This window comes from Saimiri boliviensis, chromosome 7, assembly GCF_048565385.1.
Source record: "Saimiri boliviensis isolate mSaiBol1 chromosome 7, mSaiBol1.pri, whole genome shotgun sequence".
NCBI lineage: Eukaryota > Metazoa > Chordata > Mammalia > Primates > Cebidae > Saimiri > Saimiri boliviensis.
In genome coordinates this window covers 11,883,239-11,900,517 of record NC_133455.1, presented here as the reverse complement: position 1 = coordinate 11,900,517, position 17,279 = coordinate 11,883,239, and the positions used below count along the sequence as shown (strand labels likewise).

Genomic DNA, 17,279 nt, shown 5'->3' with positions numbered 1-17,279 from the left:
CAGCACCCACTCTCACACCCGTCTCTGCTTTTCTGGCTCCGGCGAGCCTCTGATGATGAAGCCAGATTTTACCCTAAGTTTGAGCTTCTACTTTAAAAAAAATTTTTGTTTTGGAGACAGGGTGTCACTGGCACCCAGGCTGGACTGCAGAGGCATTGCAGGCTCACCAAAGCCTTGACCGCCTGGCCTCAATGATCCTCCCACCTCGCCTCACAAGCAGCCGGGACCGCAGGCGCACATCACCATGCCTGACTGATTTTTGTATTTTTTTACTAGAGACAGGGTTTCACCATGTTATCCAGGCTGGTCTGGAACTCCTGGCCTCAAGTGATCCCCCTGCTTCCGCCCCCCAAAGTGCTGGGATTACAGGTGTGAGCCACAGTATCTGGCTGCGAGCTGCTACTTCTTGTTCTTGTTTTTTTTTTTTTTTTTTTTTTTAAAGACAGGGTCTCGTCTCACTTTGTTGCCCAGGCTGGAGTGCAGTGGTGCAATCTCAGCTCACTGCAACCTCCACCTCCTGGGTTCAAATGATTCTCCTGCCTCAGCCTACTGAGTAGCTGGGATTACAGGCCGTGTGCCACCACACCCAGCTAATTTTTGTACTTTTAGTAGAGACGGGGGTCTCACCATGTTGGCCAGACTGGTCTCAAACGCCTAGCCTCAAATGATCCACCCTCCTTGGCCTCCCAAAGTGCTGGGCATTCAGGCGGGAGCCACTGCGCCTGGCAGCGAGCTTTACCCTTGCAGAATGCCTCTGTCACAGGAAACCTAGTCCACGAGCATTGTGACACTTCCTGAAGTCTTGTGTGGGGTGGAGAGAGGAGGAGGGTGTTTATTCAAAGCATCTTTTTTTTTTTTTTTTTTTTGAGATGGAGTTTTCGCTCTTGTTACCCAGGCTGGAGTGCAATGGTGCGATCTCGGCTCACTGCAACCTCCGCCTCCTGGGTTCAGGCAATTCTCCTGCCTCAGCCTCCCGAGTAGCTGGGATTACAGGCACGTGCCACCATGCCCAGCTTATTTTTTGTATTTTTAGTAGAGACAGGGTTTCACCATGTTGACCAAGGTGGTCTCGATCTCTTGACCTCGTGATCCGCCCGCCTCGGCCTCCCAAAGTGCTGGGATTACAGGTGTGAGCCACCGCGCCCGGCTATTCAAAGCATCTTAAGGTTCAGCACTGACAGAGGCAATACCCAGCTCACTCTCAGTTTTGTTTGGGTCCCCTGACAATTGAGCTTCCATAATCTGGTTGGCTCAGAGACACCATCATGTGTGGTATATTCACAAATGCAGACAAAGGAAATTCTAGAAAGCCAGGGGTGAAAAAAATCTTTCCTTTCTCAGACGCTTCTGTGAAGTCTGTGTGGGCTAAGGGAGAACAGGTTTCTCTGGGCCTGGGCATCTTGGGATCACTTCTCTCATTTTCTAAAAATGGTTTCTCCCGCCAGGCTAAGGAGGTGGTGGGGGAGGAGGTCTCCCTTCCCCTGCCCACCTCGGACAGTTCTAGGGAGATGGAGGTTTCACCACTTGGCCACAGGTCTCAAATAACTGGAAGGCTCCTTTTCCTGAGGCCATGCAATGTTCTGGAACCGCCGGCCCCCAGCCCCCCATGGGCACACAGACGGGCCGGCCATGCTTGGGCTTCTCACCCACAGCCACTTTTTTGGCCCGACTCTTGGGCAAGCCCTCATCACCATCAGGGTCTTATGGGCAGTCTAGACTCGCCAGCCCAGTCCTTGAACTTGGAGAGGGAGGTGGGGCCTGGAAATGCCTTGTCCCCGGGGCACCCGGTCGTTGGAGCCGAGCCCTGTGCCCGCAGCTGGATTCAGTTTGCAGGCACCGCTGTGCCCACAGCTGGTTCAGTTTGCAGGCACCACTGTGGCCCTCTTCGCTGGTGGGAATGGAGAGGTCTCACTGGCCTTCTTTGCCTTTTTCTTCTTTTTCTTCTTTTTGGTTCCGGGCGACACCTGGTCCCTGGTGAGTTCACCTGACTTCTGCTTCTGGACCGTGGCCGCGCTGGGGGCGGTGGTGGCGACTACCGCCACCTCCTTGGCTTTCTTTTTCGACTTCCTTTTCTTCTTTGCCTCCTTCTCCACCGTGCCAGCGCCGTGGATGGCTGACTCCTGCAGGACGTCCCACGCCGACACAGCTGCCTCCTGGCACCGCCGCCGCTCCTCGTCGCTGTCCTCACTGCTGCAAGGAGGGGGCGCCCTGGGTTAGCTGCAGGCAGGACACAGCCCAGGGCTGCCTCACTGGCCTCCCTCGGTCCAGGTCACTGGAAAGCGGCCACACAGGCAGGCAGGTAGCGGGTTCGGGCTTCCAAGACCGGCTTCCGGGCCGAGCAGCCCTGTGACCTCCTGAGTGATTTAACCTCTCTGACTCTCAGTACCATCTACAAAAGGGGATCTTAACAGAGTCCAGGCCTCCCAGGGGTGTCCCAGGAGGCAGCTATGATCAAGTGAGGTGTCTGGCCCAAGATAGGTGCTCAAAAGCAGCAACCATCCGAAGCTGCCGCCAAGAGAGCTTTGCCCTCCCACTCGGCCCTGCCTCGGCCTGGTCCTGACCGGCGTCTGCTCGGCTATTCCGGGGAACCCGCCAAGACAGGAGAGGAGGAGAAAGGGGGGGACGTGAGGAAGGGGGGACTTCTCACCTGGAGCTGGAGGGCGGGCGCTTTCGGCGGGGTTGGGGCGACTCTTCCTTCTCTCGGCCTCCAGGGACAGACGTGAAGAAAAGGCGGAAACCTAAGATTCCAAGGGGCAGAGTCAAACAAAAACGAATCAAACAAAAAAGAAACAAACAAACAAACAGAAAAAAACTTAAAAAAAGAAACAATAACAACCAAAAAACCCAAACAAACAAACAAACCAAAGGGGCAGTCAGCACTGCCAGATGCCAACCCCTCCTCCCCGGTGCCAGGTGCTGAGGCTGCCCCGCCTCTGCCCTCCAGGAGCTCCTGGTCCCCAGCCAAAGACCCGGAATCGGTCGTTTGTCTACAAAGTGATGCTGTGTCTGCCGAGAGTCATGCTGATGCCTGATGGAGCCAGTAGAGCGCGCGCTGGAGGGGACGCCGGCAGCCACATCCGCTCAGCAAGCCCTCAGAGGCTTCTGGAAGCCAGCACTTGAGCTCCGGACCTAAGGCAGCCATCAAAGTAGGAACTGCACTGGTACCGGACAGACGCGGAGGGGTGAGGCTGTGGAGGGCAGGGGTAAAGTGCTCCTGCTCAGGGCGACACACATGAGGTCACCTCGGGCAAACGAGTTCGTTTCTCAGGGCCTCAGTTGCCTTGCCTGTAAAATGGGGACTTATCATAAATACTTGCCTCACCGCAGGGGCTGAGCAGATAAAAAGAATGGCGCAGTGGCTCACGCCTCTAATCCCAGCACTTTGGGAGACTGAGGCAAGAGGACTGCTTGAGACCAGGAGTTCAAGATCAGCCTACACAACACGGTGGAACCCTGTCTCTACATTAGCCAGGTGTGGTGGCGCATGCCTATAGTCCCAGCACTTTGGGAGGCCAAGGTGGGGCGATCACTTGAGGCCAGGAGTTCAAGACCAGCCTGGGCAACAAATTGAGACCCTGTCTCTAAAAAAAAAAAAAAAAAAAAAAAGCCGGGCGCGGTGGCTCAAGCCTGTAATCCCAGCACTTTGGGAGGCCGAGGCGGGTGGATCACGAGGTCGAGAGATCGAGACCATCCTGGTCAACATGGTGAAACCCCGTCTCTACTAAAAGTGCAAAAAATTAGCTGGACATGGTGGCACGTGCCTGTAATCCCAGCTACTCAGGAGGCTGAGGCAGGAGAATTGCCTGAGCCCGGGAGGCGGAGGTTGCGGTGAGCCGAGATCGCGCCATTGCACTCCAGCCTGGGTAACAAGGGCAAAACTCCGTCTCAAAAAAAAAAAAAAAAATAATAATAATAATAATAATTAGCCAGGTGTGCTGGTGTGTATCGGTGGTCCCAGCTACTCAAGCAGCTGAGGTGGGAGAATTGCCTGGGTCTGGGAGGTTGAGGCTGCATTAAGCTGTAATTGCTCCACTGTACTCCAGGCTAGGTGGCAGAGCAAGACCCTATCTTGAAAAAAAAAAAAAAGTTTCACCCAGCTGCAGACACACATTAGGTGCTCAATAAATGAAAGCGTCTAGGAAGTATGACCACTCACCATCATCCTCTGAAGCGACTTTCTGTACCTGAGCTTTTGCTGGCTCCTTTGCTACTTCTGAGATGGTAATGAAGCTAAGGGGAGACGAAATGGTTCATTTAAGACGGTATTTTTGGATAACAACAAAAACAATTATATATTTTTTCAAGTGGAGGGGATGGGGCATGTGATCTTAAATGCAAGAGCAGAAAGCACGCTGGCCTACTAGGAGGGCTGACGGTACAGCTGTAACATGCTGACCAGCCTCTGCCACGCAAACTGTACTGCCTCATTTGTTTAAAGCCGACAGTGTTGAAGAAGTCTTAAAGACACAGTGCAACAAAATGAATGCAATTTCAAATAGGGCATAGAGATATAATGGCAAGAGGAATGGAAAGACCTAGAAGTGTGGTCAGGAAGTCCTATATACTCATTAGAGAGAGAGGGCATACATTTTGCTTTGAGCTTCCTAGCAGCAAGCATGAAAAGGGAAATATGACCAATTCAGAAAACTAATTCAGAGGACAGCTTCTTGAACAAAGCAGACTTGTTTTAATTTTTTTTTTTTTTGAGACGGAGTTTCGCTCTTGTTACCCAGGCTCGAGTGCAATGGCGCGATCTCGGCTCACCGCAACCTCCACCTCCTGGGTTCAGGCAATTCTCCTGCCTCAGCCTCCTGAGTAACTGGGATTACAGGCACGCGCCACCACGCCCAGCTAATCTTTTGTATTTTTTTAGTAGAGACGGGGTTTCACCATGTTGACCAGGATGGTCTCGATCTCTTGACCTCGTGATCCACCCGCCTCGGCCTCCCAAAGTGCTGGGATTACAGGCGCGAGCCACAGCACCCGGCTTTTAATTTTTTTTTTTAATTAAAAAAATTGGAGGTCATTGTAGACATGCAGTAGCAACAAATAATACAGAGGTTCCACAGACCGTCCACCCATCTTCTCGCAATCGTAACACTGTGCCTCACTGCAGTACGAGATCATAACCAGGCAATGGAAATGGACTCAATTCCCGGACCTTATCCAGACTTCAGAGACCTGGGTTTTGAATCCCGGTTTTGTCACGTATTAGCGGTGTCCCTTAAGCAAATGACTTTACCTCTCTGAGCCTCTGTTAGCCAACTGTGCAGTGGGAATAATGACAGTCCCCACCTCTTAAGGTCATCACAAGGATTGAAGGAGAAAGTGGCTATCAAGCACTTGTGGCACACAGTCTGGCCACAAGTAGTCGCTCAGTAAATGGTAGTGATGATGACGCTGAGGATGATGACTGCCACCAAGGAAAGCTTTGGCCTTCACAGGATCTCTAACTTAAAAACAAACTGCATTTCTCTAGAGGCACGAGACCAGGAAGCATGTCTCCGGTGAACACGGATGGAGCAGTCACTGTGCACGGCAGAGAACAAGGCTCTCGGCAACGCCCTCAAAGCAGACACAGCAATGCCCTGGGTGCCTTCCCTAACAGCCCTTCCTGTATGCCAAAGGCGCCCCCAGGCCTTGTTCAGGGAGAGCAACCTGGGGAGAGGGAGCAGAGACGCTGCCACCCACGCACCTATTCCTGACCCACACAGTGGCTTAATGGTGGCCGCCAGGGGCAGCTGGCAACGTCTGGAGACAGTTTTGCTTGTCCCAACTGGTGGGGTGAGTGCTACTATCTTCTAGTAGGTAGAGGCCAGGGATGCTGGTAAACATCCTATAAAGGGAAGAACGACAGACCGCTATGACAAATGCTAGTCAAAGATGTCAGCAGCGCCAAGGCTGAGAGCCGCTGACCGAACACAGGGGCCAACTGTGGTATCATTTACATTTCTTTTATTTTTTTGAGATGGAGTCTTGCTCTGTCACCCAGGCTAGAGTGCAGTAGCACGATCTCAGCTCACTACAACCTCTGCATCCTGGGTTCAAGTGATTCTCCTACCTCAGCCTCCAGAGTATGCTGGGCTTACAGGTGTGCGCCACCATGTCCTGCTAATTTTTGCACTTTTAGTAGAGATGGGGTCTCACCATCTTGGCTAGGCTGGTCTCAAACTCCTTACCTGGAATGATCCACCCGCCTTGGCCTCCGCAAGTGCTGGGATTGCACGCGTGACCCACCATACTGGCCTAAGGTATCATTTAAATTTCTCTGGAGAAACGTGGAAATGCTGCAGGGAATATTCTAACCACGGCTGATGGCATTTCTACTGGAGAAACATCCACGGTGGCTCGGTGCGATGCCAGGCAGGCCCTGTTCAGCCTGAAGCCCGAGTCACGAAGAAAAGCGGTGCTCCCACAGGCCAAAACGCAGCTGCCTTCCCGAACACCCCCCCTGCATTCCTGAATTGAGGGGACTGGCCCTAACCGTGTGCGGGTTCAGGCCGCGGAGCTCTGGCCACCATTCTGTCTCAGGGGAAGAGCTGGTTCACACTTTGGGAAGGCTCATTGGTCCTTTTTGATATCTACTCAATTGGAATGACAATGGCCCCAAATCCTGCCTCATCTCCCTTTGAAGACCCTGCCAGGGCTCTGCCAGTGAGGATGGGATGTGGACCAGCGTATCCCCCGACCTGTTCCACAGCTTGTTGACTGGTCTTCCGTGAAACAAAGGCCCTGTGGCTACATGAGTTTGGAAAATGCTGGGCTAAACAGTTACACAGGTCTCTTCACACGGCAATTCTCAGAGCCTTGAATATACTACTACGAGTTGCAGTCTGCAAGGACTCGTGGAGGTATGTGGATTGCAGCGTTTCTCACACTTCTGTGGACCTCCGTGTCTGGGGAGAGCCTCTTCCAGAAAAAAGAACTTCCTTTTCTCCAGAGCCACGCTCTGGGCTAGTGCTAGAGTACAGATGTTTGCGTCCTCCACAAACTCTCACGGGGAAATCCTCACCCCAGCCGGGCACGGCGGCTCACACCTGTAATCCCAGCATTTTGGGAGGCCAAGGTGGGTGGACCACTTGAAGTCAGGAGTTTGAGACCAGCCTGGCCAACACGGTGAAAACCCGTATTTACTGAAAATACAAAAAACTGGTGTGGTGGCACACGCCTGTAATCCCAGGTACTCAGGGGGCTGAGGCATGAAAATCGCTTGAACCCAGGAGTTTGCAGTGAGCCGAGATCGCTCCATTGTGCTCCAGAGTGAGACTCTATCTCCAAAAAAAAAAAAAAAGGAAGGCCGGGCGCGGTGGCTCAAGCCTGTAATCCCAGCACTTTGGGAGGCCGAGGCGGGTGGATCACGAGGTCGAGAGATCGAGACCATCCTGGTCAACATGGTGAAACCCCGTCTCTACTAAAAATACAAAAAAATGAGCTGGGCATGGTGGCGCGTGCCTGTAATCCCAGCTACTCAGGAGGCTGAGGCAGGAGAATTGCCTGAACCCGGGAGGCGGAGGTTGCGGTGAGCCGAGATCGCGCCATTGCACTCCAGCCTGGGTAACAAGAGCGAAACTCCGTCTCAAAAAAAAAAAAAAAAAAAAGAAAAAGGAAGAAGAAATCCTCAACCCAAGGTATTAGGGTTAGGAGACCGGGGCCTTTGAGAGGTGATTAGATCGTGAGGGTGGAGCCTTCATGAAGGACATTGGTGCTCCTATAAAAAAGGCCTGAGGGAGACCCCTCACCCATTCCGCTATGTGAGGACACAGTGAGAAGGCGCCATCTGTGCTGGGAAGAGGGCTCTCCCCAGACAACATGGAATCTGCTGGTGCCTTGATCTTGGAATTCTCTGCCTCCAAAATGTGAGAAATCCATTTCTTCTGTTTATCAGCTACCCAGTTTGTGGTATTTTGTTATAGCAGCCCATATGGACTCAAACAAGTGGTATTCCTTGGCACCTACTTTAGGAATGCCAACCTGAGTCCTTACCAACTGTGTGGTCAACCTGTGCTGAGAATGTAAGACAGAGACCTGGCACAGAGCCTGGCACACAAAAGGCACCCAAGAAATAGGAACATGGCCCTTCCTTGCACATGGCCCTTCCTTGCCCTCTTGTGGTGGGAATGAGCTTCCTGAGGTTCCTCTTATTCTCATGGTTGCAGGGGTTAAGAATATGGGCTTGGCTGGGCATGGTGGCTCACACCTGTAATCCCAGCACTCTGGGAGGCTAAGGCAGGCAGATCACTTGAGGTCAGGAGTTTGAGGCCAGCCTGGCTAACATGGTAAAACCCTGTCTCTAAGAAAAATACAAAAAATAGCCTGGCGTGGTGGCGGGTAACCTGTAATCCCAGCTACTTGGGAGGCCGAGGCATGAGAATCGCTTGAACCTGGGAGGTGGAGGCTGCAGTGAACCAAGATTGTGCCACTACACTCCAGCATGGACGACAGTGTGAGACTCCGTCTCAAAGAACAAAACAAAACAAAAAAAACATGGGCTTGGAGTCAGATGCACTTGGGTTTGAGGCCCAACTCTGCTCCCTCCTGGGTTTTGAGTTCTGGCTTTGTCATTGAGTAGCGGTGTCTCTTGGGCAGATGACTTTGCGTCTTCGAGCCTCAGTTACCCATCTGTACAGTGGGAATGGTAACAGTCTCTACCTCTGAGGGGCATCACAAGGATTAAATGAGAAACTGGACATCAAGCGCTTAGCACAGAGCCTGGCTGCAAACGGTTGCTCAGTAAATGGTAGCTATGACGATGATGACTTCGAGCAAACGTGTCTCCTTGCTGTTTCCTCACCTGGAGAATAAAGGTAACAACAGGACCCACATGATCATGTGTTTTATGAATGCAGTGAGGTGACAGATGCCAAGCGCCTGCCTGGACACCGTGAGCTCCCAGCCAGTGTGAGCCATTGCTGTTCGTATTAACAACGGCAAGAGAGGAAGAACTCCACCCGCGCTTACCTGTCCAGCAGGGCTCCCAGCTTCTTGGCTACGTGGGCTCGGAATTCGGGGGTGGTCTGAAGCTCGTTGCCGTCTTGTTCGTGCTCATCCACCTTAGGCCTACGACACACACAAAGAGACCTCACTTCCTGCCCGCTCAGAAGCTGTCCCCATGGGGGACCATGTGTGTCTTGTTCACCTGGATATGCCACGGGTCTAGCCTGGCATCTGGCACATGCAGGGGATCAGTATTTGCTGAATGAATAAGTGAAGCCTGAACCCAAAGTGCACAGTACCTGAGGCTCGGCTGGGAGGGTGACGACTGGTTATTTGTTGCACCTGTGGAAAAACGGAAATTGGGACATTTATAGAGGTGACAATGACAGTAAGTACAAACGTGTGCCAGGCACTATGTTCAGCAGCTGAAAATATGTATCACTCATATGGCTACATACATGTATCACTCATTTGTATTTATATATAACTTAAAATAGTTATATACCGATAACTTAAAATAGTTACGTATATAAGTTATATACGTAACTATTTATATAACTGTATTTTATATAGTTATATATAACTTAGTTATATAACTTAAAATATATATGCACATGGGTTTAAGGCCTAACTCTGCATTTATAGAGGAAATTTACAGAGGAAACAATGACAAGTACAAACGTGTATCAGGCACAATTTTCAGCAGCTGAAAATATATATCACTCATATATATATTTACATATAACTTAAAATAGTTATATACCTATAATTTATATATTTCATATAGTTTATATATAACCTACTTAAGATAGTTATATACCTGTAACTTTTTTGGTTTTTTTTGAGATGGAGTTTCACCCTTTGTTACTCAGGCTGGAGTGCAATGGCGTGATCTCGGCTCACCGCAACCTCCGCCTCCTGGGTTCAGGCAATTCTCCTGCCTCAGCCTCCTGAGTAGCTGGGATTACAGGCATGCGCCACCATGCCCAGCTAATTTTTTGTATTTTTAGTAGAGACGGGGTTTCACCATGTTGACCAGGATGGTCTCGATCTCTTGACCGCGTGATCCACCTGCCTCGGCCTCCCAAAGTGCTGGCATTACAGGCTTGAGCCACCATGCCCGGCCTACCTATAACTTTATATAAGTATATTTTATATAGTTACATATATATAACTTAGTTATATAACTTAAAATAGTTATATATACACCTCAGGGTGTGAGAGAGAAGTGAAAGTTAGCTCTGAGGTTTCTGATTTAACTAATGAGTTATGTATATAACTTAAAATATATATAGCACATATAACTCAGTGAATCTTTCCAACAACCCGATTGGAGGGGTTACCATTATCCTGTTTTGCAGAAGAAACATCAGAGATGTAAAATAAGTTGGCCAGAGTCAAATACCTACTAAGTGATAGAGTTGGGCTGAGGACCCAGGCCACCTGGCTCCTGAGCCTCCTCTTAACCACCATGCGGTGCTCAACAGTCCAGTTAAGTGTAACAGGACTGCACAGTTTAGTGCCTGCCTGGCTGTGTGCTAAGTGCCGTGGAAGAGAGAGAAGATGGCTCTTTCGTAGATCACATTTTTCAAACCAAAACACTGAGGATGCCTGGGCTTTCAGTCATTCACTCAAACCAAACACTGAACACCTTGTATTAGCCAGGTGTAACTGCTGAGCAACTTACTTGAATGTCACTGTCTGCACGGAGCTTACGTTCTGGTCGGTGGAGAGAGATGACAAACACACGTACATAAACAAAATGTAAAGTTGGATAATGGTAAGTGAACAGAAAAAAAAAACAAAACCAGAAACAAAGTAGGGGAGAGAGGTGGGGAGCGCTGGGCTGGGGACTTAAATAAAGGTGGGTAGAAAGGGCTTCATTGATGAGGTAACATTTGAATAGAGATTTGAGAGAGGAGCGGAGTGAACCAAGTAGACATGTGGGACACAGCCTTCCAGACAGAAGGGAAGAGCATCTGCAAAGGCCCCAACACCAGAGCCTGCCCTGTGTGTTTCGAACAGTGAGGAGGTCAGTGTGACCAGGGCCCAGCCAGCAAACCGGGAGTGGCAGAGATGGAGAACTCACAGGGGCCAGATCACGAAGGGCCCTGACGTGGGCCAGTGGGAGGGCCTGGCCTTTGAGGAGGAAGAACTCTGAAACTGCGCAGAGGAAGGACTTAACTGACCTGGGTTTTCACAACACATCTTTGGCTGCTGTGAGGCACGAGACTGTTGGGGTAAAGGCAGGAACATGGAGACTACTGCAATAATTGAGCTGGTGAGAAGTGTGGACTCCAGAGAGATGGAGTCAATAGGAGTCACTGATGAACTGACCTCAGGGTGTGAGAGATGAGTGACAGTTAGCTCTGAGGTCTCTGACTTAACTAACGAGACAAAACGTGCTTGTGTATTTAAGGGGCCAGCTGAACAAAGTGGACACTTGGTAGCTCCGGGCCCAGTGGAGGGCCGTGGTGTGAAACAGCTCCATGGGGGCCGGCTGTGTGTATGTCATCACCCACAGGCACTGCATCTGTGTCCTGGTACCTTGTGATCTAGGTCGGTGTCCTCCAGAGCACAACACAGAATGCAGAACATGCTCCTGGAGGCGGGTACTGTGGGGGCCCAAAGGACAGTCTTTAAGGACCTAGTCGTCTTCAGCACATAATCACAAGAAGAGCATCTCTTCCAGCAAGACTACAGTGCGGTGAGGGTGAGGTACTGTCATGGAACAGAAATGGTATTACAGAGGAAGACAGTTCAGCTGAATCCTGGCTCTGCCACCAAGCTGTGTGATGCCGGGCAAGCCTCACTTTATCTCCCTGAGCCTTGGTTTTCTCATCTATAAAATAGGAATACGACAACCAGCCTTATGAGTTAGTGTCGTGGAGATTTTGTTTCCACGCCCATCTCCTTCCTGGATCTGTAAGCTGCTTGAATACATGGTCTGCCTCTTCTTTTTTTTGAGACGGAGTCTTCCTCTGTCACCCCGGCTGGAGTGCAATGGCATGGTCTTGGCTCACTGCAACCTCCACCTCCTGGGTTCAAGCCATTCTGCTTCAGTCTCCCGAGTAGCTGGGATTACAGGCGCCTGCAACCATGCCCAGCTAATTTTTGTATTTTTAGTAGAGACAGGGTTTCACCATGTTGGCCAGGCTGGTCCCGAACTCCTAACCTTGTGATCCACCCGCCTCAGCCTCCCAAAGTGCTAGGATTACAGGTGTGAGCCACCACGCCCGGCCCAGTCTGCCTCATTTTATCTTTGTATCCCCAGATCCTGCCATGGTATCTTGGTTTGAACTAATTGTCAGAAAAATGAATCAAAGTAATATGCTACTATAAAATTAAAGTGATTAGAGTGACCAGCATCACTGGATTTAAGAGCTGTATCTAGAGATTACATAAATAAAATAGTGAGCTATATTTCCACATAGTCATGGACCAAAGGGTGGGAGGTTTTTTTTTTTTTTTTTTTTTTTTTTTTTTTGAGAAGGAGTTTCACTCTTGTTACCCAGGCTGGAGTGCAATGGCACGATCTCGGCTCACCGCAACCTCCGCCTCCCGGGTTCAGGCAATTCTCCTGCCTCAGCCTCCTGAGTAGCTGGGATTACAGGCACGCGCCACCAAGCCCAGCTAATTTTTGTATTTTTAGTAGAGACGGGGTTTCACCATGTAGACCAGGATGGTCTCGATCTCTTGACCTCGTGATCCACCTGCCTCGGCCTCCCAAAGTGCTGGGATTACAGGCTTGAGCCACCGCGCCCAGCCACGGTGGGAGTTTTGACCACAACAGACACTTGTCCATGGCAGAGAGGCACAGCAGCAATGAAGAGCATGGACTTGGAGTCAGGCAGGCCTGGATTTACACCTGCTTCTGCCCTTTACAAACTGGACAACCTTGGCCAAGTTATTTCACCATTACGAGCATCAGTTTTCTGTAAAATGGGGCTAAGACACCCTTTGTGGTATTGCTGGGAAGATGAAAACAGACAACAAATAAAAAGTGATTAGAACAGGGGACAAAAAGTAAGTTCTCAACTCCTGGTGGCTATTATTAGAAGCACTCTAATGATATTACTATTATTATTATTATTATTGGAAGAAGAATGTACTCCAGGCTGGGCATGGTGGCTCATGCCTATAGTCTCAGCACTGTGGGAGGCCGAGACGGGCAGATCACCTGAGGTCAGGAGTTCAAGACCAGCCTGGCCAACATGGTGAAATCCCGTCTCTACTAAAAATACAAAAATCAGCTGGGTGTGGTGGCAGGCACCTGTAATCCCAATTACTATGGAGGCTGAGATAAGAGAATTGCTTGAACCCAGGAAGCGGAGGCTGCAGTGAGCTGAGATTGCGCCACTGCACTCCAGCCTGAGCAACGGAGCAAGACTCCATCTCAAAAAAAAAAAAAAAAAAAGGTACTCCAAATGTCTAGCATCTTGCCCAGCACACAGTAGGTGCTCAATAAATAACAGCACCTCTTATCAGCAGCTTCATCTACTTTGATCAGCAGGAGATTTTATGATGTCACAAAAACAATGAGCTGTAAAGCTGATACCTTGGATACCACTTCTCATGTAAATATCTTTTCATTCGTCAGTCAAAGTTTGTTCGTATTTGAGACTCAAAACAACTCTAGGAATTGGGTGTTTTACAGATAAGAAAATTGTAGCTACTGAAGTTATGTTATTTGTCCAAGACCAGCACTTCATATCAAGTCAACCTAACACTGCAAGTGGAAGCTGCCGGAATCCCAGCCCCTTCACTCATTAGAGGTGTGTTTTGTGCAAGTTCATTCATGCAATAATCATTTTCCTGAGTCCTGAAGACACTGTGGTAAAGGGATAGGTGAGAGTCCAGCCTTCATGAAGCTCACATCATGGAACCTCTCACTCAATAAATCTTTGTGGGGCAAGTGTAAGCCAGGACTGACTTAATGTGCTGGGGATGCAGGGGTGAAAGAAAAAAAAGATGCAAGAGGCAACTGTAGGAAGGAAGAAAAGCACTATGGATGAAGGGAATCACACAAAGTATGATGATGGCAAGAAGGCAGGTAACCCAGACTTGAAAGATGGAGAAAGCTCTCCTAAGAGGTGGGTGGTGTCTTAGCCATATTAAAAAATGAAAAAGAAGGCCGGGTGTGGTGGCTCATGCCTGTAATCCCAGCACTTTGGGAGGTCGGGGTGGGCAGGTCACGAGGTCAGGAGTTTGAGACCAGCTTGGCCAACATGGTGAAACCCCATCTCTACTAAAAATACAAAAATCAGCCATTGGGAGAGAGTCATTTACACTCATCCCTGATTTAAAATGTGCCACACTAATTTTTAGACCCATCTGTAGATCTGGTATAATGTATTAACAAAGAAGCACATACATCACAAGTTTGGTTGTTGACTACCATAATTAAATTTCAGTATCATCGGTTTTCTTTGTAATCTTATATGTTGCATTTCATGCATTTACAACATTACTCTGAGAAGAAAAGCAGGCTTCACCAGGCTGTTATAGAAGGACATGGTACAAAGCAATGTTAAGCACTGCTGCGTTTGTTTGAAAGGATTTACAAGCCTTTTGGTGATCCAGTCACTGCCCTCCTCTCCCTTCCTTCCCTCCTGCCACACTGCACTTCCTGTGGTAGGCTCTCAACTATAGTCTGCCCTCCCACCTGCTAGTACCATAACCGCAGTTTTCTCTACAAGTTCTATATACAGATCTGCCTTTCCATCTCACTCATTAGCAGTGGGATCTTAAGCAAGGTACTCACATCTCACTGTACCTAAACTTCCTCATCTGTGCAGTGCGCATAGTGGCAGTACCCACCCTGTAAGGTTGAGAAGTAACGGAGATGATGCACTATGATGCTTGGCACATCTCAAAGGCCCAAAACATGGTGGCAAATCTGTAGTTGGTCTCTCCACATGGACTACTTTCCTCCTCCTGCCTAACTCTTGCTCTTTTTTTTTTTTTTTTTTCAAGACTGGGCCTCAGTCTGTCACCCAGGCTGAAGTGCAGTGGCACTATCACAGCTTATTGCAACCTTGACCTCTCCCTGCCCATGTGATCCTCCCATCTCAGCCTCCCAAGTAGCTGTATTTTTTTTCTTTTCTTTTTTTTTTTTTTTTTTTTTTTGTAGAGATGGGGTTTCATCCTGTTGCCCAGGCTGGTCTTGAACTCCTGGGCTCAAGTGATCCTTTTGCCTTGGCCTTCAAAATGCTGAGATTACAGGTGTGAACCACTGTGTCCGGCTTCTTGTTTTTGCTTTTGCTTTTTTTATTTTTTGAGATGGAGTCTTACTCTATCACTCAGGCTGGAGTGCAGTGACACAATCTCAGCTCACTGCAACCTCCGCCTCCGAGTTCAAGCAATTCTCCTGCCTCAGCCTCCTGGGTAGCTCGGATTACAGGCGTGCGCCACCACGATGAGTGTGAATGACTTTTTCCCAATATCTTATTATCGATCAAAGGATATATTGATATCTTTATTTGCAAAGAGTGTAATGAGATATGAAAATCTGTGACTTCTGTTGGGATAAAGTAACGGTAGCGTCTTTTTCCATCACGCAAGCAATAAGCCAGAACTTACTGTAACATTTTTTCATTCCAAATTCAAGAGCCCGCTGGATTCTATCCATGATTAGGTCCCTTGATGTTGAGGGGTTCTGTATTTATTGCCAGGACACTAGGGAGTTGCGGTCAGAGTGATGTGTTGGACACTGCTCGTTAGCAACCTCAAGGGTGGGAGAATGTGCTGGAGGTGGGGAAAGGCTGGCTTCGAGAATACCGGGAGGGGGCTGTTAGAGTCAGCTCAAAGAAATGGCGGCCTTCCCAGTGTGCGGCAGAGGAGAGACTCAGAGAAGCAGAGTCAAGACATTTAGGTACCTCAGTATCCCTGACTGGGATAATGAAACACCCTCCCTACTGCACCTGCCCATGCTTTCAATCTGCACTACACCCAGTCCCTGGAGCTCTCTCAGGGAAGGAAGTCGAGTTGCAGTGACTCCCTCCTCACCATCCATCCTCTCAGGCGCCAGGGGAAGATCTCACGCCCTTCAGCCAGTCTCCCCAACCATAGTTCCCTACCGGCTCTTGGCTTCACTGCCCCGTGCGGCCGTTGCTCCAAGCCCCAGGCCGGCATTGCTGCCTCGCGGCACCGCGCCAGCTCCTCCGCATCGCTACTGCTACTACTGCTTTCCGAATCGCTCACCGTGCCATTGGGCGCCGCCATCTTGAACTACCGCAAAGGATTGTGGAGAACACCTCCATTATCAACCCTCCTGCACGACCTCACGTGAGAGGAGAGGCGCGTGGCATTATGGGGATTGTAGTTCTACTACTCCGACAGCCATTGGCCATGACCTGTTCTGGGTTGGGGATACCCGGTGGGAATGGGGAGGTGGGCAGTTCTCAAACGCGAGATCTAGAAGGGCCTAGGCCGGGCGCGGTGGCTCAAGCCTGTAATCCCAGCACTTTGGGAGGCCGAGGCGGGTGGATCACAAGGTCGAGAGATTGAGACCAACCTGGTCAACATGGTGAAACCCCGTCTCTACTAAAAATACAAAAAATTAGCTGGGCATGGTGGCACGTGCCTGTAATCCCAGCTCCTCAGGAGGCTGAGGCAGGAGAATTGCCTGAACCCAGGAGGCGGAGGTTGCGGTGAGCCGAGATCGCGCCATTGCACTCCAGCCTGGGTAACAAGAGCGAAACTCCTTCTCAAAAAAAAAAAAAAAAAAAAAATAGAAGGGCCTAAGAGATTAACTTCTCCAATTTTTTATTGATAAAGAGCTCTCCGTTGGGGAGGGAATCTCCTTAAGGAGTTAATGACAGAACCAGGATTAGTTCCCAGGTTTTAATTTGATGTCATTTATTATAGTAATTTCCCAGTCCAGCTGGGCCTCAGAAACACCTTAGAGAGATGGTTAAACTGCAGACTTTGGGTCTCACAAGAAATACTAAGCGAATCAGAATCTCTGATAGGTGGGACCTAGGAATCTGTATTTTCTTTAATAACCTAGAGCCTTACTACTTAGAGTGTAGTCCATGAACCAGCAGCATTGGTAACACCTGGCAGCTCATTAGAAATGCAGAATCCTGGCCCAGTGCGGTGGCTTAGGCTTGTAATTCCAACACTTTGAGTTGCCAAGTGGGTGAATCACCTGACATCAGGAGTTCAAGACCAGCCTGACCAACATGCTGAAACCTTATATCTACTTAAAAAAAAAAAAAAAAAAAAAGATACAAAATTAGCCAGGCGTAGTGGCACATTCCTGTGATTCCAGCTACTTGGGAGGTTGAGGTAGGAGAATTGCTAGAACCCAGGAGGCAGAGGTTGGGCTGAGCTGAGATCTC

The 17,279-nt window shown here is 49.5% G+C and overlaps 1 protein-coding gene across 2 annotated transcripts; it reads right to left on the bottom strand.

Annotated features, from left to right (window-relative positions):
- Nucleotides 1-1,246: 1,246 nt before the first annotated feature.
- C7H12orf43 (chromosome 7 C12orf43 homolog) lies at nt 1,247-16,168 on the bottom strand. 2 transcript variants are annotated; one of them, XM_039472457.2, is made up of 6 exons: nt 16,014-16,168; nt 9,234-9,276; nt 8,959-9,057; nt 4,157-4,230; nt 2,648-2,738; nt 1,247-2,190 (listed from the first exon to the last, which is right to left on the bottom strand). In XM_039472457.2, the coding sequence occupies exons 1-6, from the start codon at nt 16,156-16,158 to the stop codon at nt 1,857-1,859; spliced, it is 786 nt and encodes a 261-aa protein (XP_039328391.1). In that variant the 5' UTR covers nt 16,159-16,168; the 3' UTR covers nt 1,247-1,856. The 2 variants fall into 2 exon arrangements, with proteins under 2 accessions (XP_039328391.1, XP_039328392.1); XM_039472458.2 differs by having other exon boundaries at nt 1,247-2,187.
- Between the last annotated feature and the right edge of the window lie 1,111 nt (nt 16,169-17,279).